Genomic DNA, 22,372 nt, shown 5'->3' with positions numbered 1-22,372 from the left:
CATGATGATGGCCGTGCACACAGGATACGTGACCCAGGGAACAAGGAAACCGCTCTTGCTGAGCTCGAGTACTGCAGCTACTTGAGCATGCAGCGCAATTAAATGCAAAAGATGGAGAGATCTGCTTACCAGTTCCAGAGCAGCGGGTTTCATTGTCCCTGGGTCACCCGTCTCAAGGGCTCTTTGAAACCTTTCACGGGTTCTGGGCGGCCGCGAGACGGGTGGCGTCTGCTTCCTGCAGTGGGCTCCACGCCGGGGCCGGGCCGAAGGGGCAGGCTGCGGCGGAGCCGGTGCAGTTACCGCAGGGGGACGCCCTTGGCGATGAGTAGACAGGGTGCGGGATCTTGAGCCACACCGGGGCAGGATATGCCAGCTAGCATCTGTCTACTGCTCCACCATCGAAAACTGCTGGGCAAAGTCCTCGACGGTGTCGCCGAATAGGCCCGCCTGGGAAATGGGGGCAGCAAGGAATCGTGTCTTGTCAGCCTCGCCCATCTCGACCAGGTTGAGCCAAAGGTGGCGCTCCTGGACCACTAGTGTGGCCATCGTCTGCCCGAGAGACCACACCGTGACCTCTGTCGCTCGGAGAGTGAGGTCGGTCGCCGAGCGCAGTTCCTGCATCAATCCCAGGGCGGAACTACCCTCGTGCAGTTCCTTTAGCACCTTGGCGGTCTTGCAGGAGAGCCATGGCGTGCAGGGCGGAGGCGGCTTGTCCAGCGGCACCATAGGCCTTGGCCATCAGAGATGACGTAAACCTACAGGCCTTGGACGGGGGCTTTGGGCACCCGCGCCAGGTGGCGGCGCTCTGCGGGCATAGGTGCACCTCGAGCGCCTTTATCCACTGGGGGATTGCCGAATAGCCCTTGGCCGCCCCACCATCGAGGGTAGTGAGGGCGGGGAAGCTGAAAAGATCGGGACCGGGCAGTAAAAAGTGCCTCCCGTGACCTTGTCAGCTCTTCATGCACTTCTAGGAAGAAAGGAATGGGGGCGGGGTGTGGCTTTGAGCGGCGTCGCAAGCCCAGGAACCAATTACCGAGATGCGAGGGTTCAGGGAAGAGCAGTGAGTTCCACTCTAGCCAATGTTTGCGGCTGCCCGGGAAAGCATGTCATCATCTCTGCGTCAGCCTGTGACTGGGCAATCGTCCCTGAAGGGAGGAGCCCAGCTGAGGCTTCCGACTGGACGAGCCCGCTCTCCGATGCTGCGCTTGAGAGCTCATCATTTTCACAGGCTCCGAATAAGAGGTCGAACTCGCCGTGAGACCGATCGGGGCAGACGAGTGTGCTGGGGAATGGGAGGTCCGCGGGGGGATACCCAGCGGAGGCGGTCCCATTGGGGTCCCCAAATCGCCCCCAGTGCTAGCCGCGCTGGCCTCATACCCGTGGGTAAAAGGACCGAGGCAGGGAGCCTCTGGGGTGGCTTGCTTTCTTACGAAGTCGAGCCACGACCGCGACGTTGCCATGGACATATCCTCGCAATGAGAACATGAGCATCCACGAACGCTGTCTCCACGTGAGCAGTGCCCAGACATGAAAGACAGTGATCGTGACCATCAGAAGGCAAGAGATAACGAGCGCAACCAGGAATAACACACAATCGGAAAAGCATCTTTAGAAAGACGCGTCTTTAAAAAGACATTCTGTGTGTGCCGCTCTTTTAGAGAAATATACTCTTTTAGAGAAATATACTCTTTTATTTCTGCCGAAGCGCCCAGGGGCATTCTTTGCAGTGCACCAGTACAGAGAGGGGAGAAGCCACTGAAATGCGCCGTCAGATCCAGCAGAGGTGAATGAACATAGTATTCAGCTCAGTGAGCATGACCGTTTGGCTCTGAAGAGAAAATCTGAATGAGTGGTTGCATACCAGCTCCTTTTATACCCGTATGTCTGGGGGAGTGGCATGCAAATACCACTCGCCAATTTTCATTTGCCTTTTATCAAAGACCAGAGGTGTCTCGGGCTTCCAAGAGTGACCCCTAGTGTCACTACATCGACACAACGTCGAGTGAGTGACAGATAGGGAACTATGTCTTGTTATTGTCCCATTCAGTGTGTTGGGTACATTACTCAAAAAAAGTAATTCACTACAAATTACTAAATACTACTCTAAAATTGTAATCAGATTACTGACTTCACAAATTAGAAGTAATAACATTGCTAATTACTTTTAAGTTACTTTCTAAAACTACTTTTCCCAGAAAAGCTTTTACACTCAATGAACATCATTTTTGTCTATATTTTCTCCTTGTTCATTGATCATAATGGGACTCAAGCCCTGCAGCTGCCACAAAATGCAAACAGATAACATAATTATCTGCATTACGTAATGTAATTCATTTTTTAAAGGTATTCTGCATATCTAATATTATTTTAGAAATATTTGTAACCCAAGTGAAGAAATTAAAAGTAATTAAATGTGCTGCAAGCGATTTTAGCCATTCTAGAACTCCACAAGCTGAGTGCCTGGATTAGCCACGCCCCCTCTTTCCAAAACCCCTCACTCCAAAGATACCAAACGAGCTTTGAGATGACATCGAGCAGAAAAGGTTGTCAAAAACAACAGCAGCAAAATAGAGCCCTCAACTGACAATTTATGAGCAACATGGCATAAAAATGGCATTAAGCTTCAATAATTCGCTGCAACTACAATAATATCAGAATGCAAAAAATGATTAACAGGCAGAAAGCATCAGAGCCCCTAATTTGTTTGCAGTTTACAGAGTCTAGTGCTGTCACAGAGACACTTATTTCATTAATATATTTTAGGGAATAGGAAATTTCCATGTAAAAAAAAAACAAACAAACAAAAAAAAACAATGCTCACAGCACCTTTAACTTCAAAGTCAGCAACATTAATCTGATCAACAGATGTGTCCTGAACATTATGGGGATTGCAACGTGAAGCCCATGTTTCCATTGATCATGGTATAAATATTGGGGGGGGTTTGTACTTGCTTGTTTTGATTATTTACCTCCCCCCATATTACTGTAATATAATTACACTACTTTTTGTACTAAAGTATCATTACATTTCAAATTCTTGTAATCAGATTCAGGGGCGTAGTACATCCCTGAATCTGATTACAAGAATTTGAAATGTAATTATATTTTAGTACAAAAAGTAGTGTAATTATATTACAGTAATTAATTACTTTGTAATAAGAAGTACACCCTGGACTGGTCACATAACTTTAAAATAACTCTTATGGTCACTGTTATGATTCATCCCAGTCTAGGTTAGGAAAACTTTATCAAGGTTTTGGAAAGCAAAATAAGGCATTTATTTAATATTAAATGAGAAAGGAGGCAAAAAGGCTTCAGGAGTGGGCAAAGGCCAAAATAACAAACAAAAAAGTTAACAAATTCCTAAAGGGGGAGTCAACTAACTTTCCTAGAAAAGAAAATTGAAATAAACAACATAAACATACTCCAACTCCCTTTCTGCCCAAAAACAAGAGAAAAAAGATATTGAAACAAAATGGCACTCACCTCCCAACAAATGCTCCCAAAAAAATCAGTCCAAGGCAGACTTGACTTAGGACAATACCTTTTAACAACAGTTCACGCAATAGGATGCAATCTCAAGCAATATACAGCAAATTCAAGAGAGTATAACAACACATCTGAGCCAGGAGAGGGGACGTAACACCTCCCCAACAAGAAAATACAAACAAATGATCACAAATAAAAATACACTTAAAATATGTCCAGGGATGTAACAGTTACCATGGTCAGTTGTTTTTTTATTTTTTTTTATTTTTCCCCAATTTGGAATGACCAATTCCCAATACGCTTTTAAGTCCTTGTGGTCACGTAGTGATTCGCCTCAATCCGGGTGGCGGAGGACGAATCCCAGTTGCCTCCGCGTCTGAGACCATCAACCCATGCATCTTATCACGTGGCTTGTTGAGTGCACTGCCACGGAGACATAGCGCGTGTGGAGGCTTCACACCATCCACCGCGGCATCTGCGCTCAACTCACCATGCGCCCCACTGAGAACGAACCACATTATAGCGACCATGAGGAGGTTACCCCACGTGACTCTACCCTCCCTAGCAACTGGGCCAATTTTGTTGCTTAGGAGACCTGGCTGGAGTCACTCAGCACACCCCGGGATTCGAACTAGCGAACGCCAGATGTAGTAGCCAGCGTCTTTTACCACTGAGCTACCCAGGCCCCCACCATGGTCAATTGTAACTATACTCGTTACATTATTCTATTACATAATAGGGGATGGAAAAAATGCAGTTGTATGTTCACAGGAATTCACATCACTGATTGTATCTAACTGATGTAATTTCTTGTTTTGTACAGAAAAATAGTTTCCTCTTCAGCTCTGCACATTTTAGTTGCTTGACTGTGTAATTAATTTCCATTAAATAATATTATCTTGATAATTGTAATTTTTGTACTGCATGTAAGTCTCATAATCAGTTAACAGAAATGATTCATTAAGAAAGAGAAAAAAATAACCTAGAACCCTGCGAATAGTTAACCCAAAAATGACCAATTATGTCATCATTTACTCACATTGTTGTTGTTCCAAACCCCTGTGACTTTCTTTCTTCTGTGGATCATAACAGGAGATGTTAGGCTAAATGTTATTTTCCATACAATAAATGTGAATGGTTGCTGAGGCTAACACTGTGCCTAACATCCCCTTTTGTGTTCCATGGAAGAATTAAAGTTTTACATTTGTTTGAAACAACATGAAGTAATAAAGTAAATAATTACAGAATGTAAATGTTTGGGTGAACTATCCCTTTAACTGATTATTTCTTAGATGGTAGAGCAATAGATTCCCTGCTGGAGAGAGCAAGATGTTATGCTTTATTGGGCCAATGGAAGACTGCCATCTTTGACTTTAGTGTGATCCTGAAGGAGCACCCAGACCATGTGCAGGCTTTGTGTGGAAGAGGATTCACTTATCTTATGCTGAACCAACAGAAGGTGGGGTAGCAAAGACAGAAACTTCCCCCTGAAATCAGCTCTGTTAACCACTGAATTCACATGCATGGTTTTTCTTTCGCTTCACGTCACATGATGTTTTAATTTCAGATATAACTGATATAACAGACACTCATTACAGAATACATTTTTCTTGCATGGTGGTTAACTGACGTATTGATCATTTTCCAGGAATGCACACAAGACATACTTGCTGCCCTTCAGTGTGGTGCTGAGGAGGTCACTCAGAGCATTTTGTCCCTTAAAGACAAAGCAAGAAAGCTGCTCAGTGAATGGTTAGGTCAACACTGTCGTAGCTGCCTATTAGAGATTCTGTTGGCCAATCCAGTACCCTGTCAGGAGGAGCACCTTCAGGAGGCCTTTTTGGTTGGTGGAGCACTAATGAACACTGATTGCAGGGATCCTAGGTGGCACCTCCTGTATATAGATACATTACTTGCCAAAGGTGAGCAGTATAGAACATCTGAGTCATTCCTGTGGCCCTTTAGGTTTCTTAATTGAACACAAAATTATGTTATACAAAACTGAGAGTATATATTGTGAATTAAAGTGATAGTTCACATAAAGAAAATTGTCATCATGCAACTTGCCCTCATGTCGTTCCAAACCTGTATGACATTCTTTCTTCCGTGGAACACAAAGGAAATGTAAGGAAGAATGTTCTTCTCAGGAACCATTCTCTTTGATTTCATCTTTTTTCCTTACAATAAAAGTGAATCATAACTGAGGCTAACATTCTACCTAACGTCTCCTTTTCTGTTCCACATGAAAAAAGAAAGTCATACGCGTTTAGAGGGTGAGTAAATGATAAAAGAATTGTAATTTTTTTATTAACTTTATGCCTAAAGTCTAAGTAAAATGTGTTTTACAAAGTAGATTTTTGAACCGATGTTTGACAGGGGATGTGAATGCTGCAGGTGCACACCTGAAGCAGGTGTTTGGTCAGGAGCCTCGGGATGCCACAGCTAAGGCCAGATGGGGTGTGGTGAAGGCCTGGCAACAGAACTACTCAGTGGCAGCCAACTATCTGAGTGCAGTGGCTGAAAAAGAACCAGCAACTCTAGACTTTCTAATCAGTCTTCTGCAGTCCTCTCAAAGAAAACACCTGGCACAGGTAATCACTGGTCCAATAAAATATTACAGAAATTAAGATACAGTACTCCCTGCTGAGAGATCAGATTAGACCAGTATGAATTTCCATGCTGTTCCAGGCTGGTCTAGTGGTAAATAAATTCAACCAAATTTGCTTTGATGTGGTATAAAAAGTTTTCTCTTTCTGGATTGTTCTTGTGCTATTACTCAAGGCAAATTCGATTACATCTCTTTAGTGGCTTATAAAGTGATTTGAATTCTAATATCTGTGCTTCCAGGCAGCATCTCAGCAGGCCAGCAGTGTCTCTCAAAGTGGCCAGTGGGAGCATGCCTTAGCCCTGCTGACATTGGCAGTGCGAGCTGTCAATGAGGTGAAGCTTCAATACCTTAGGCAGCGTGCAGCTTGCCTGGCCCACCTTTGCCTCCACGAGAGGGCAGTGTCTGATCTGAATAAGGTCATCCATGGCCACGGTGCAGACAGCAGAGAAGAGCACAGGGTGTGGGCAGAGGACCTTTGCTGTCGAGGTTGCAGCCTTCTGTTTTGTTCCCGTGAGGAGTCTGGTTTACAGGACTTTACCAAAGCCCTGGACCTGCATGAAGAACAGGCTCTTCTGTGTATTGAGGCTGGTCTGGGAAGAGAATGCCTTGCTGAACTTTTCTTGCGCTTTGCCCTGCAGCAATTTGGAGAGCAGCAGCTTGACAAAGCTTGGCTTCTGACAGAGACTGGGCTTAAAGTAGACTGTGGTCATGCAGAACTGCGTAGGCTGAGGGTTAGGATAAAACGAGAGGTCTCTGGTCCATGTACAGTCCACTAGAGATGAGGTATGATGATGAGATGTTTAATTGTGCAAAGACAGTTGAACCAATGATGACAGTTACAGCTGACAGTTATGGCTTCAAATTAAGAATGATTAATATGGCAGACATACCAGTAAGAATTTATGATCATAGAAATGGCAATAATACAGTAGGTTATTGTGTTGTGTTGTATTGTATTGGGTTTCTTATAATTGGCCTTAAAGGAATGTTCCAGGTTCAATACAAGTTAAGCTCAATTGACAGCATTTGAAGAATGATTACCATCATTTTTTTTTGGACTCATCCCTCGTTTATTAAAAAAAAAAAAAGAGCCAAAAGCGAGGTTACATGAAGGCACTTACAATGGAAGTAAATGGGGCCAATCCATAAACATTAAAATACACAATGTTTCAAAAGTATAGCCACAGGGCTTAAACATTATATGTGTTAATTATATTTTAGTGTGATAAAATCAGGGTGTGGTAGTGGGTGCGTTGTTAAGCGCCGGTTTGTGAATGGAGAGCAAGATCAGGAGATGAGAACAGTAAGGATCATCACCTGTCAATGATTGTCTCTAACAGCTGTTTGTCATTGCAGTGAGAGTTGGAGACGGATTTAAGGGCAAGCCAGACGCCAGTGAGAGAAAGTGCTGTTCGAATGAACATTGTGTTAGCCGCTGAAAAGCGTGTTTGAGTGTTTACCGCTGGAAAGTGTAGTTTTGAGTTTTGCTAAATAACACATTTGAACTGGATTTGCCGTCTCCTGCTTCCTTCTTTTCCAAGAGAGCCAAGAACCTTTCACATAGGGATTTACCAGCATTACAGCATTTACCATATTACAAGGTTTACCAGTGTTATGTCACTGTACAACACAGTTGTAATATTGGATAGAACTTTACTATTGGATCAAAATCCCGTCAAAAGTATTGCGGTCACAGATCCAAAAATAATAAGTGTGAATCATAAATGTATAAGTGCATATAAAAAAAATTATAAATGTAGATCAAAATAATTAGCGCAGATCAAAAAATAACGAGCATGAATCAAAAATATATAAACATTTAAAATATGCTGCAAAAAAAAAAAAAAAAAATTAAAGCAAAGTCATCAGAATTGCAAACAAAATCATGTTTTCCTTTGTTATATTACTGTTTTTTGTGCTCTCTTACAATTTTGCTCATATTTTCATTTTTTTTGTACCCTTACGCTGTATTTTTCTTTGCTTTTGTTTCCAAGTTCTGCGATTGATTTTCTAAAACTCGTGAATAGAGTTTAATGTAAATCAGGGGACGTTTTGCCTCCCCATTGGTCCACTAATTCTTGATTGACAGCTTCTCCTCTAGCCAATCATTCGAAGAGGGGAGGTGACGTCACTCCAATGCAACTCCGACGGCAGCTGCTCAATATTATATTATTTGTGGTTGATAGATACGCTGCTTGTGTCTGTTTTGAGTATTTTCTGCCAGTTCTAGGAAACAATGTGTTGTCCGAGTAGGCCATTATCATAGTCCGTTAACACATGTATTATTTAAGACTTCCTTGTTTGTAGGTTATTGGCTGCATATCTAAAAAAAAAAACAAAAAAACAAGGCTGTGTTGGTGTGGATGTTTGATGCATGTTTTTACTAGCTGTACCAATGTAGTCGCGAGTTCAGAACCCAACTTGTTCCACTTTTGAAACAAAAGCAAAGAAAAATACAGCGCAAGCATACAAACAAAATGAAAATATGAGCAAAATTGTCAGAGAGCACAAAAAACAGTAATATAACCAAGGAAAACATGATTTTGTTTGTAATTCTGAGTTGTTTTTTTTTGTTTTTTTTGCAGCATATTTTAAATGTGTTTATATATTTTTTATTCATGCTTGTTATTTTTTGATCTACGCTAATTATTTTGATCTGGCCTTTTTTTTTTTTTTTTTTTTTTTTTTTTGCACTTATTTTTTTTTTTTAATCTGCGGCTATAATTTTTTGATTCACACGTATTATTTTGATTCATGCTTATTATTGACCGCAATATTTTTGACGGGATTTTGATCCCATACTTTACACAGATATGGTTAGTAAGCTATTTTATCACTAAATCATGTAAATATACTATTGACCCCATTCACTTCCAATAAAAGTGTCTTACTGTAACAGCGTATAAAAAAGGGAGGTGAGTAATAATTATTTTTTGTGGTAAATCAACATTATGTGACATTAAAGAGATAGTTCACCCAAAAAATGACAATTCTCTCATCATTTACTCAACCTCATGCCATCCCATATGTGTATGACTTTCTTTCTTCTACTGAATTCACTAACATACACAAGTTCTAACAAATCTGGGGAGTACGAAGCGTTCGTGAATCCTGTGGAAAGTTTTCGGAAGCTCCATTTTACTCCCAATTCTTTTGAATATTTAAGACATTTTCATTGATGAGGTCCATTGTTTGTGGATATTGCCTGGGCAGGGAGGAGAAGTTATAGTAAAAAAAAGGACTTAAATATTGATCTGTTTCTCACCCACACCTATCAGATAGCTTCAGAAGCTATGGATTAAACCACTGGAGTCATATGGATTACTTTTATGCTGCCTTTATGTGCTTTTGGAGCGTGAAAGTTCTGGCCACCATTCACTTACATTGTGAGGACCAACAGAGCTGAAATATTCTTCTAAAAAACTTTGTTTGTGTTCAGCAGAAGAAAGAAAGTCATACACATCTGGGATGGCATGAGGGTGAATAAATGATGAGAGAATTTTGGGGTGAACTATCCCTTAAAAACAATGTCACATAATGCTTTAATAATATATAATGTAATTTTTTTTTTTTTTTTAAATGTTTCTTCTGTTATTTTGACTGTACAGTCCATTATTTTGGTATAGTTTTGTAAATTATATAAGAACATTTAACACTATTAGCTATGAAAGAAATTATTGCTAAAATATCATAATTGAAAGTCTGAAACTAATCCTTTATTTGTTTTAGTGAAAGTTGTTGTTTGATTTATGTCGCTGTGTAGGACATTTAACACAGGCTGAGAAAAACACTCAGCCATTAGGCACAGGCAATAAATATCTACACTTCTACAAATTACAGCAAATTGTATTATATACTGTCGACTGTGAAGTTGAGTAAGGTAGTCATTGTGTCAGTAATTGACAGTGTAGGAGCAACACAGAATAGATATTTAGGTTCATTAGTATTCATAATTCCCAATATAAGTTTTATGATTTCAGGAGGGGAAACAGGGAAATGCCAGGCAAATCTGTTCAGTAGCCTGATATCCTGTGGAATAAAGCTGTTCTTCAGATTTGTGGTTCTTTTATTAGGTGCTCCTAAAACTTCTCCCACTCTCCACTAAGGAGGTAGTATTCAGGTTGATTAACTATCGTTAAGAGATTCCGCACCATAAACTGTTAACGTGCGCCACCTTGTTTTGAGCACAAGCCTAAAATGACATACTCAAAAAAGACAATGGCTGTAGTTCATCCCTACATTGTATTAGATGCATTTGGTCTCTTTTGAAAGGAGACACTTAGAAGTTTGTTGTTAAAAAGTAAAAATCAATAAAAGTTATGAAAATTGTAAAGTGATCAGCTATTTATTTTTCCATAAATATTTATATGAAATAATATAAGACACTGACCTTGTTGATGCATAGAAACATAATGGACGAAGCCACAAGTCTGATAATGTTCTATTTCAAATTTGAGCATGATAACTTTAAAACTCTTGAATCATTTTCCAAGACCATGTCTTGTGGTTCTGGCCGCAAATAGCATTAGCGCCTAAATACAGAATAATAAACATTATCTTGTGCATATATTTTACTTCCAATCATAATCGAGTTGTTATAGCGGTGTGTTTTAATAATCTCATGAGGATTCCAATTATATAATGAGGCAGAAAGCAGATTGTTGGCAGGTGAAGTTGTACAGCTCATCTGCAATTACAGCTACAGAACTGTCAATAATCATATACAAATACCAGAGACTGCATGGAAATAATAGATAAACCATATATATTTTTGTTAAAGTCTCAGCAGTCAACTGATTCGTTATATGCTTGATATGTAATTTATCCTACTATGGTATGGGATGCGGAAGTCCCTGTTATGTGGGCACTTAGGTATGCATGATGTCATAACTTCCTCTTTAGCTTGACCATATTTGGACAGCGAAATGAACTTGTGCTTCTTCTAGCTTCGTGGAGGTTTGGAAATCACTATATGAAATTATTACAGTGTGTCAGATGATCATATCGCATAATTTAGTGGAAAACCGACATAAATAATATTTATTTATGAAATATGAGACTATATCAAAATTTCCATAAATGTGCACACTGTTGGACTAAATGTTTTATTTGGTGTTGTTCACTGGAGCCTGCTACAACTCAAAGGGAGTTTACATCACACGAATAGGTACGTGCGTCTTTATAAAGTACTCTGGCAATAACATTTCTATTGTGAAACATTGGCTAAATATCAAAGCTGAAGTATTAGACCTTTCTTATGATGTATGGTTTGTCACGATTAAATACGAATCGAATGTTAATAACATACAGTTACTGCAAACGACTCAGTTTGATATACCTCAGTGTCTCTCACCTCTCTGTACACTGTCCAATCATTGTGAGTTTTATTTTATTTATTATTATTTTTTTATGGATGTCTATGGAGGAGATACTTCAGAACGCTGAATAAACTGCTTTTGTAAGGAAACAGCTCATCATCAACAAGTTTTGCACTAAACGATCCTTTGGAATTAACTATGTGTGGAGTTTACTACGGTAAAATGGCTGTTTAATAGAAGACACGGACAATTTTGCGACAGGTATGTGTCAGTTTACGGCTCTCCCCATTCATTTGTGTGGTATCCGCAAACGGTGACTTACTGTCGTAACACACAAGTTGACCGTTACCCTCTATACTGTGGTAAAAACTCGGAGATTGTTATTTTAGTGTAGAAGATCTCTGCCTGTAGGTCCCCCTTCGTAGAAGGGCTCTGGTTGTAAGTGAGCTGCAGGTGGACGAATCTTCACGTTCTAGCTTTGCTCTTGCGACACCTAAACGTCATCGCTCAAACGTAAACAAGGAAGTAATGAACTGTGAAAGAGCTGAGCGCTCCCGTCTTCTGAAGCCGACATTGTCAGTCTAGACTGTTTTTTGTGTTTTTACTAATATTAACGTATGTAATTATGCGTGACATTTGTAATCCTACATATCATAAAGGAACTCTGGAAAAAGCACACGACACACTTCCCCTGTCTGAGTAGACAATATCTCAAAGATTTAGATATGTTTTCACAAGACAACTGCTATTCTGAATTGGGCCTCAACAGAGCAAACACTATTACAGCCTATTGTCTAAAGCTGCCGCATTAAGTTTAATGATTTACTACAATCTGGTAACCAGTAGCTATCCGAAATATCACAACCTTTATAGTTTGCTAGAAAGACCATCCTATAAAGCAAAGTCCTAACCTGACAGATCTTTAGCCTGCTTTTAAGAATAAGTGTTTTGCATGGTAAACTAGGTGGATCTTGCATATCTACAGATACTATTTGTTTATAATGTGATTTTAGGAAAAATTATACTTATGTTTATATGTTGATAAATATGCAGTATTCACCTATAATGGCATCACCTGTCGATGTTATCGTGGTTGGAGCTGGTAACAGAGGGACAAACTATTCTGACTATGCTGTGATTTATCCTAACCGCATGCGGGTATGACTTCCTCAGTTTTAATATTAGATCAACAGACAATATCCAGCTTTGATATTGAATTTTAAGTGCTATTTGACAACTATCAGATTAAAAATAACCATTATTCCTATTACTGATTCTTCACAGGTAGTTGGAATTGCTGATCCGAGAGATTTCGCTCGAAAGAAACTACAGCAGCGACACAAAGTATCCGATGAAAACACGTATGATGGTATGTTCAGTCTTTTGTTTTACAGGAAAAGTGTTGCATCTTTTTCCTTTATGAAGTGCCTTGATTTCTTTGGCTTTCACATAGATTGGCGTTGTATAGCAGAGAGAGAGAAGTTTGCAGATGCTGTATTGATCTGCACTCCTGATCGCCTTCACAAGGTACGTGAACTCACTGACGTGTGTGGCATATTTCCTTTATTTGTTACAGACATAGCTTGTACTTTTAGTCGTCTGCTTTGAATGGGGTCAATGTTCAACCATTTTATTGTTCTTCAGGACCCTGCTGTGGCTTTAGCTAAGAAAGGCTACCACATATTGCTGGAGAAACCAATGGCAGTAAGTGTCCTCTCATTTTAAACATCTGCGGCATAGTCATGACAGTGCATGAAGGAATTACACACAGCACCATTAACCATCTGAAACAATGATGTAAATATTATTATACTATACTATGGTTTCCAAGGTTACTGAGGAAGACTGTTCTGAGATTGTCGAGACCTGCATTCAGAGTGGTGTCATGCTCGCAGTGTGCCATGTTCTCCAATACGATCCTGTCATCCACAAAATAAAAGTATTTACATTTTCCTCTAAATCGTCATTAATTACCATAATAGCTCTCTGAAAAGGGGGACAACATTCCTATTTTTATTTTATTTTATTTTATTTTACAATTTAGGTGCTCATTGACAGCGGAGCTATCGGAGATGTTATCCACATTCAACATTTGGAACCGGTAGGATGTGTTTCAATAAACTTGAAGTGTTTAAACTGTGTGTGTATTGTCTGTTTGTGTTATATTTTAGCTATGTCTTCTCTCATAGGTGGGGTTCTATCATTTTGCTCACTCCTTTGTCAGAGGAAACTGGAGAAACAAGGCAGAAAGCTCTTTTGCTCTGTTAGCCAAGTCTTGCCATGATTTGGATCTGATTCATCATTGGGCTGGTGGACGAAGGTACACTTAACTAACATGACTTGTAATTATTTTGTAGAGCTGAGCTGAAGGAAAAGTGTGCTATTGATGCAAAGAATGAATGGAATGTCTTATCATCTTTTATCAGTGTCTGTTAGTATGTTCAGGGGTTTAGGTTAATTGCATGTGCTGATCATGCATAACCTCACTGGATGGCTGCTATGTTTGGCTTTCTAATGTTGGAGCATGGTTTTCTTTCTTCTTGCTTAAAGGTGCACTCAGTTATTCTAATCCAAAACACTTTTTGTCAAATTCTGCAAATGTCTCCTCACAGTCTGCTAGCTGTCCGTTCTGTGGGTGAGCTGAAAAAAAAATCTAGTATTTGTACACAGCCCTGGCTCTGTAAATGGGACACAAACAAAGTGGATCATGCCGATCCACACAACACTACTCCAGCCAATCAGCAACAGAGGGTGGTTCTTGTGCGTGCACAGGATGGGGGGTGGGAGCAGAGCGAGAGGAAATTTCATTAGAAGAGCGACGGCAAATCTGGCTGATGCGAACTTTTTAAACTCCAAGGAGGACAAATGGCTGAGAAACAGACCAAGAGAAAAAGGTCAGAAGAAACTAAAAAAGAAGGATTATGATAAGTTGAGGGCTAGGAGCCACGTCATCATTGGCAAGGCTTTTCAGCAGTAGAGTGACCTCCGAGAGGTAAAAGGCTTGAAGACGGATGCAGAAGTTGCTCTAATTTTTCTCAATAGGTGGGTAACATAAATCATGCTATGTTTCACAAAACCCATATATGCTGTTGTTGTGATGTTAGATTTAGTAGCAGGAGAGTTGCTTTAGGGGGTGGAGCTTCCAAAGGAGCACTGAAGGGAGAGGTGTGTTTGTTTTGCCAGTTGAGTTCAAATATCAACAGTGTTTCTCAGGAATCGCTGAGTGCACCTTTAAATAGTCATCTATGGTGGCAGAGCTGTGTGCAACACAACCACATAAGCAAAACAAATAAAAGCTGAAAACACAATGGAATTAAGACACAACACATTTATTTTGTCACAACAGAGCATTGACAGGGGAACTGACCGTTTCCCCTGAGCACTTTGCCATCCGAGCGGGGGCTACAGCCTGCATACAACTCATTTTCTCAGGAGCAGGACACGTAAGAGCTGCTGGTACGCAAGAATAGCTGTAGGTACTGTGACGTCATTTTCACATCATTGTCCAGTACGGATTCAAGCAAATGTTGATGAAGTTATGTGCATTGAGTTCTGGTAGAAACCCAACCAGGTATTGGCCAGAGCACTTAAGGACAAATAAGTACAGCAGTTTTAAAACTATTTCTTTTCTGATATTTTTGTTGTGTTGTGGCTTAATTTAGTTGTGTTGTAGATTATTTCCATTGTGTTGTGGCTTAAAGGGACAGTTATAAAAATGAAAATTCTCTCATCATGTACTCACCCTCATGCCATCCCAGATGTGTATGACTTCTTCTGCTGAACACAAACTAAGATTTTTAGAAGAACATCTCAGCTCTGTAGGTCCATAAATGCAAGTGAATGGTAGCCAGAACTTTAAAGGTCCAAAAGCATATTAAGGCAGCATAAAAGTAATCCAAGTGACTACAGTGGTTAAATCCATATCTTCAGAAGTGATATTATAGGTGTGGGTGAGAAACAGATTTATTTGCAAGTCCTTTTTTACTATAAAAGAAGAAGAAAGTGAAAGTGGAGATTGATAGTAACAAAGGTCTTAAATATGATCCGTTTGTTGTGGCTTATTTCCATTGTGTTTTCAGCTTTTATTTGCTTTGCTAATTTGGTTGTGTTGTGCACCCCTTGGCCACCATAATCATCAAATAAATCCTTATAATTTTTTTTTAATTATTATTGAGTTCCAGCTTCAATTTATATCAATATTCATAAAGTTTTAGGTTAGGTCTTGAAGTTGAGATGGTGGAATAATATTTTTAGGGGCTTAAATTGAAAGATTTTATTTTACAGGTGTATCAAAGTTTCATCCTTTGGGTCCCTTAGCCACTTCAGAAAAGAGAACAAGGTTGGTCTTTTTATCAGTATAAAGAAGTATTAAAGGAAAAAAATGGACAAATCTGACTGTTACTTTGAGAATTTTAAAGTATTTATATCCTATAATTTTCTTAGCCAGCTAGGGCTGCAAATCGTTGTTTAGACTGTCCTATAGAAGAGGAATGTGCATACTCTGCAAACAAAATCTACTTGGATCGAGTGAAAAAAGTAATTTACATTTTATTACTTTTTCTTTTCTGTTTTAAATTTATCATATGATGCATGTAACAAAAATAATATTTGAGTTATGTAGAGAAGATGGTTATTAAGTTCACTTAGTGTCACATTTAATTCATTAATTAGGGGATTGTTGGTTGGCCGGTCTCAGTGATTTGTTCCAACTCAATTCCTGATATTGAATCTGTAACTGAAGCTCTCAGAACAGGACCTTATGGCCGCTGCGTCTATGAATGTGATAATGATGTGTGCTCAAATCAGGTTGGAAGATCTCTCTTTTTATGTTCTAAAGTATTGTCATAATTCGAGTATTCTCATATTACTTTTAAGATTATCAGCAATAACATTCCCTTTGGTTTTACTCATGAATGCATACACAATTCATATGGTATTTAAAAATTTGTCGATTATAAAGTAGACAAAAAGTTCATGGTTTTACACTTTTAGTGATTGATTTATTTATTGCAGGTGGTAAACATGGAATTTGAAGGAGGTTTGACTGCTGCTTTTACCATGGTAGCGTTTACAGAAGAAATATGTCTACGCAGAACAAGCATCTATGGTAGTAAGGTGGGGCATTAAATTCATTTCAGTACTTTAATGACTGTATAGGCATTACCATGTTTAACACCTATTTGCTCATTATCTCTCAAGGGGGAACTGACATATGATGGACATGAAATCAAAGTGTTTGACTTCCTCACTAATAAGATCACAAAGCACACAGCAGACATGGAAGTGCCTGGTGACTTTGGTAAAGGAGGTCACGGGGTTGCAGATTATCACCTTATCGACTCGTTCACTGCAGCTGTTATGGTAAGACTTTGCCATTTGCACTTTCTTGTCTACAATAGACTGTTAACTGCATGTTGTAATGTAAAGAATTATGCATTTTATAATTAAAATGTAATAACTGCAATTATTTTCTGAGTATCAGAATGCTGCTTTTTGTGTAGCAATATGGTTAAAATATGTGTAAAGACTTCATAGTGAGGTAATTTCAGTAATTTGACAACTTCTAATATTTCCACCATGGTTTTTCTCTTTATCAATACAGCATAAGGATCCGACTATGATTAGGTCAGGTCCTAAGGAGACACTAGCAAGTCATAGACTGGTGTTTGCGGCTGAGCGTGCCCGTTTGGAAAACAGAGTTGTGATCTGTGATGAGCAGAAGAGTTGATTAATGTACTGTATATAAGAACACTAAATACTAAATATATTTCATATTCCACTTCATAATCACATTAGTCTGTTTGTGATGTATATTCTCTTGTGATGTTTTTTTTTTAATGAACCAATGAAGAAAAATAGGCTTTATTTTCAATATAGTCATGTTTGTTTTATTGAAAAATCTAAATAATTATAATAACACTGAACTGAATCATATTTCTCATGTATATTGTAACCGATACTTAAACGTATTCTTGAATAAATGATCCAGATTTATTCATTTGAACCACTGACATCACTGCCTCAGCCTATGAAGGAATTTGAAAAAGTCAACTATTTATGTTATGTTATGAGATCATTTATAAAAGATAATGATGTGGGGTTATAAACTAACAAGAATAAAAGAATTACATTTCTTATCATTTTGTACAATTACAATAAGACTAATTAGAAGTTTTTTATTTGGTGCCGTCCATAATTTGAGAAAAAGATGTATTTTACATAATCAAAGACAAATAAAATTCAGGTTTTGATCTGCAAATTATGTTTATTGTTCATTGTTGTCCTCCAATAATGGTCTTCTCTATTCATGCAAAAATAAACAGGCATACTCCATTCTGGTCAAGCAATGGACTTTTGAAATGCCTGACTGTCAAATTCCAAAGTTGGTCTTAAACATATGCTTAGCCTACTTTTAGAGAACATGACTTCTGGGTGAACACTTGATTTTGTGGTTGATTTTGAATTGTACATTTATTTCATGATTTGTAAGTCTTTTTGTTGTCTCTTGTAAACTATTTTGACTTGCATATATGTATATAATAAAAAAAAATAATAAAAAAACTCAGGATTTAGGCCCCATCATAGTACAGAGACTGCACTTGTCGGAGTTAAATGACATGTCTGACCATGACTGCATCTCTCCACTAGTACAATTAGATTGCAGTGCTGTCTGTGACACCATAGATCACAACATTCTTTTGGACAGGTTGGAGAATTATTTTTCCATTTGTGGATAGATGTTAGCCTGGATTAGATTCTGAGCGCTGCCTCTTTGTTAGTATAAATGAATTTTCAAACCTAACAAGAGTGAAGTATGGAATACCACAAGGCTCAGTTGGGTCCTCCATTAAAAAGGGCTCCTCTAGCTGAGTCTGGTTGGTTTTCTTCCTCATCTACCTTAAAGCTGCACTACCTAAGATTATTTGGTTAAAAATTAACAAATTACCATTATTGATTAAGTACATAAACAATCAGTGTTCAAAACAATGTCCTTATCTTACCCCGATTCAGTACGGTAAGCCTATACAAATTATTTGTATTTTTAGCTGTTGGGTTCGATTTGGTGTGAAATTGCTGGCTTAAGACATTCATCCTTGCATCATTACATCATGTCTGTAAACACAGGAAAGAAGTGCCGGTTGTCTCATGTTCTGGCTGGAGAAACTAACAACGCTGTTCAGTTCAGTCACACTCACACATTTCAGGACAGCATCATTGCAGTCTAGATGGATGTTTATCTGTTATCTGTTTGGCAGAGTTGTTAACCTGCTATAATGCTTGGATATGTTGTCTGGTAAGGTTGTTGAAGCTTATATTGCTTGTCATGCTTTTATTAATCAAACATTACTCGTGTTAACTGATTGCGATGTATCTACGTTGTCCTGTGAAGTTACTATGACATGTTTAATATGTATGATTTCTGAAATTGGCTTCTTGTAATTGTTATATTGCATATTTAAGCATATTATTTTCATGTTTAATAAAGTATATTTTATCCCCATCATTATTGAATCCTCCTTTTATGTTTTTTAGTTTACGGTGTTATTGTGTGCATTGCATAGACATGCTATTGTAGGAACTGAGGCTGGACAATATAGTATAAAAATAAGAAAGTCTTCTATTGAACTCGAATCAACCATATCACGTGTTTAACCTATTAAATTGAAAATTGCAACACAATTCACACATGAATAGTAGATAAAACACTTGAATAATCATATTAAGATCTACTGGTGGTGGCTGAGGAGAGTCCCCTTTTTTCTATTTAAAGGTGCAGTGTCAGAAAAGCGCTATAAGTGTAAAAATTCATTCAAATATGTAAATAAGAGTGTTGTTTATCTTCATCAAAGCAAGTAATATTTCAGTTTTAAATGTTTAATTGTATAACATAATATCAACATGAAAATAGCACGTTATGATTCCAGCTCTGAATATCTCCCAGTCATGATCACACACAAGCGATGTCCAGGTAAGCTCAAATCATGAGAGTCATTCGCCAGAAGAGCAGTGCCAGAACATGACTGACATAAAGTGTCCTTCCGCAAATTGCTTGCAATTTTAAGTTTCAACCACAGATGTCGCTTGAGAGCACAAAGTTACTTAGTGCAGCTTTAACATTTCAGAAAGTATTTTCTTTCCTTGCAAGTGTCTCCTCTGGTGGATACTAAGGCAATATTTTTCTGTAAAGGTGCTTTGAAACAATATTGAACTGTGAAAAGCGCTTTGCAAATAAAATGACTTCTAATAAATATTGTGATTTGTTGTCGAATGGAAAGGCACTTTATCGTTCTTAATGTATGTCATGATTAACAGATTCTAAATATTAACAAACAGTGAGCCACAATATAATGGTCATCAATAAACAAGTATGAAGCAGTAATGCACTCTCACTCAGTAATCACTAACAGGTCTTTAGGTGGCAGAATTAACATCATATACTATAAGACAATGTCTGTTAGCTTAAATAAATGAGAACTCTTCTCAGCATTTTGTGACTTCATTACTTAACATGTAGCATGTGATTTGAAACAACATGGACTGTAATATGTAACATGAATATAACAAACATGCTAACTGCATCAAAGCAGTCTTTACATTTAAGTAGTTCTTTTAATTACAGTATTTGCTAGTTTGTCCAAATGCAAATGGAGGTTCAGACTGAGGAGAGGTTGTGTGTTGGTCATAATGGTGTCATAACCTTGCAGTCTGTCCACACAATTCCCAGCCTTGACTTTGTGGGCAGGTTATCTCAGTGGAACAGATTACTAGAACGTTGCATTTGCCATTCATAAAAATAAAAGGACTTGAAAGTCAAAAAGACTGTATGGAAATACTGACAATTGAACGGTCTTTGTTAGCTATCAATTTTATATAAGCTTAACCATTAGAGTTAAAGGTGCTGTAAGCCATTTTCTTTCATGGAAAAGTTTGCAAAAATGTTTCCTACTCCCTGAAAGATATTAATGAAAGAAATATATCTCACCTGTCTCTGTGACAGCTCTAGAATGTGTAAACAGCAGCCCGTGGCCTCTGACACTTTCTGCCTATCTCATATTATTGTAGTTGCAGCAAATTATTGAGGCTTAAAGGAATAGTTCACCCAAAAATGAAAATGCTCTCATCATTTACTCACCCTCATGCCATCCCAGATGTGTATAACTTTCTTTTTTCTGCAAAACAAAAATTAAGATTTTTATAAGAACATTTCCGCTCTGTTAATCCATACAATGCAAGTGAATGGGTGCCAACATTTTGACATTCCAAAAAGCACATAAAGGCAGCATAAAAGTTATCCATAAGACTCCAGTGGTTAAATCCATGTCTTCAGAAGCAATATAATAGGTGTGGGTGAGAAACAGGTCAATATTTAAGTCCATTTTTGCTAGAAATTCTTCTCCCTGCCCAGTAGGGGGCATATACATGAAGAATGTGAATCACCAAAACCACAAGAAGAAGAATGTGAAAGTTAAGGTGGAGATTGACTGAGCAGGGAGGAGAATTTATAGTAAAAATTGACTTAAATATTTATCTGTTTGTCACCCACACCTATCACATTGCTTCTGAATACATTGATTTAAACACTAGAGTCATATGGATTACTTTTATGCTGACTTATGTGATATTTGGAGCTTCAAATGTTTGGCACCCATTCACTTGCATTGTATGGACCAAAAGAGCTGAGATATTTTTCTAAAAATCTTTGTTTATGTTCAACAGAAGAAAGAAAGTCATACACATCTGGGATGGCATGAGGGTGAGTAAATGATGAGAGAATTACATTTTTGGGTGAACTATTCCTTTAATGCCATTTTTATGCCATGTTGTTCATAACAGTTGTCAGTTGAGGGGGTTATTTTGCTACTGTTTTTAACAACAGCTTCTGCTCGGTGTTGGTCTCAATGAAGCTAATTTGGTGTCTTTGGAGTGCGAAAAAGGGGGCGTGGCTAATCCAACTGCTCATTTGTGGAAATTCCAGTATGGCTAAAATGGCTTTAACTTTTTTTTCTCACACAGAAATTTTAGATTTCACTTAAAAATAGTAATCCACTACAAATTACTTATTATTTCTCTAAAATATTAATCATATTACTTTACTAATTACTTCATTGACAAAGTAATCACATTACTAATTACTTTACTTTTAAGTTACTTTGTAAAATGGCAAGATGGCGGCGCGTGCACAACGCGAGGCTCAGCATCTCTCCAGTTTTTGCAAATTAGTTATTATTTACCTAGTTATTTTCAGCTCAGTTGTTCCGTCACAACTTTGCATTAACTTCATACAGCTGTCACACACTATTGGACATCAAACTTCGCTGCACAAACACTTCAGAGGTATTTCTACTCCTGATGATGTCATGGTTTGAAGGATGTTCTGTTGTGTGCCTCATCCAATAGGAGTTGAGAGTTCGATCCTTTAGTGAGCAAGGCTTCATGGGATTTGTAGTCTGTTTTGGACTCCCTTTGTTTGATTTTGGTGCGATTTTTATCAGTATCATTTATGACTTGGAATGTGGGGGCTTGAGTTAGGTTTTTACGACTGTGTTAGGCCTGCCTTTGTCTTCTATTTGAATACATGAGGCCCAACAGTTTTGTTATGACTGTGAGGGAGGGTAAACACATGAACTCACTGATTGCGTAATGAATAAGATGAATTAACTCACGCCTTTTTCATCCATATTGCAGAGATGGATTTGGTGAATTGTGTGATGGCCAAAGGAAAGTAGCCCACAGAAAATGTCCAGTTGCTATGACATCTGATCAGGGAGGCCAAGGCAAAGAACAAACGATTTCTACTTGAAACCAGGATGCATCATCATGAACTCAGCTGTGAGAACCTTGTGACTCATAAAATACAGCTGCTGACTCAAGGCAGGTTTTTTATCCTTTTGGAAGTACAATCCGATTCTTGGTGAGCTATTTATGATATGACTCAGTTAGTTATTTAAGTTTAGTG

General features: G+C 38.4%; 1 protein-coding gene across 6 annotated transcripts; it reads left to right on the top strand.

The window, feature by feature from the left end:
- Positions 1-4,707: 4,707 nt before the first annotated feature.
- LOC127420351 (uncharacterized oxidoreductase SP_1686-like) lies at positions 4,708-17,674 on the top strand. Of its 6 annotated transcripts, none has more exons than XM_051662568.1 (14): positions 6,862-6,880; positions 12,469-12,573; positions 12,700-12,784; positions 12,869-12,942; positions 13,060-13,119; positions 13,247-13,354; positions 13,460-13,516; positions 13,605-13,735; positions 15,700-15,754; positions 15,859-15,951; positions 16,087-16,221; positions 16,429-16,530; positions 16,615-16,776; positions 17,018-17,674. In XM_051662568.1, the coding sequence occupies exons 2-14, from the start codon at positions 12,481-12,483 to the stop codon at positions 17,141-17,143; spliced, it is 1,281 nt and encodes a 426-aa protein (XP_051518528.1). In that variant the 5' UTR covers positions 6,862-6,880; positions 12,469-12,480; the 3' UTR covers positions 17,144-17,674. The 6 variants fall into 6 exon arrangements, 5 of the variants coding, with proteins under 5 accessions (XP_051518528.1, XP_051518526.1, XP_051518529.1 ...); XM_051662566.1 differs by lacking the exon at positions 6,862-6,880 and adding an exon at positions 11,023-11,676; XM_051662567.1 differs by lacking the exon at positions 6,862-6,880 and adding an exon at positions 11,749-11,990.
- The last annotated feature ends 4,698 nt before the right edge of the window (positions 17,675-22,372 follow it).

Source organism: Myxocyprinus asiaticus, chromosome 29 (genome assembly GCF_019703515.2).
Source record: "Myxocyprinus asiaticus isolate MX2 ecotype Aquarium Trade chromosome 29, UBuf_Myxa_2, whole genome shotgun sequence".
In the NCBI taxonomy this organism is placed as follows: Eukaryota; Metazoa; Chordata; class Actinopteri; order Cypriniformes; family Catostomidae; genus Myxocyprinus; species Myxocyprinus asiaticus.
This window is presented reverse-complemented; position numbering and strand designations above follow the sequence as displayed.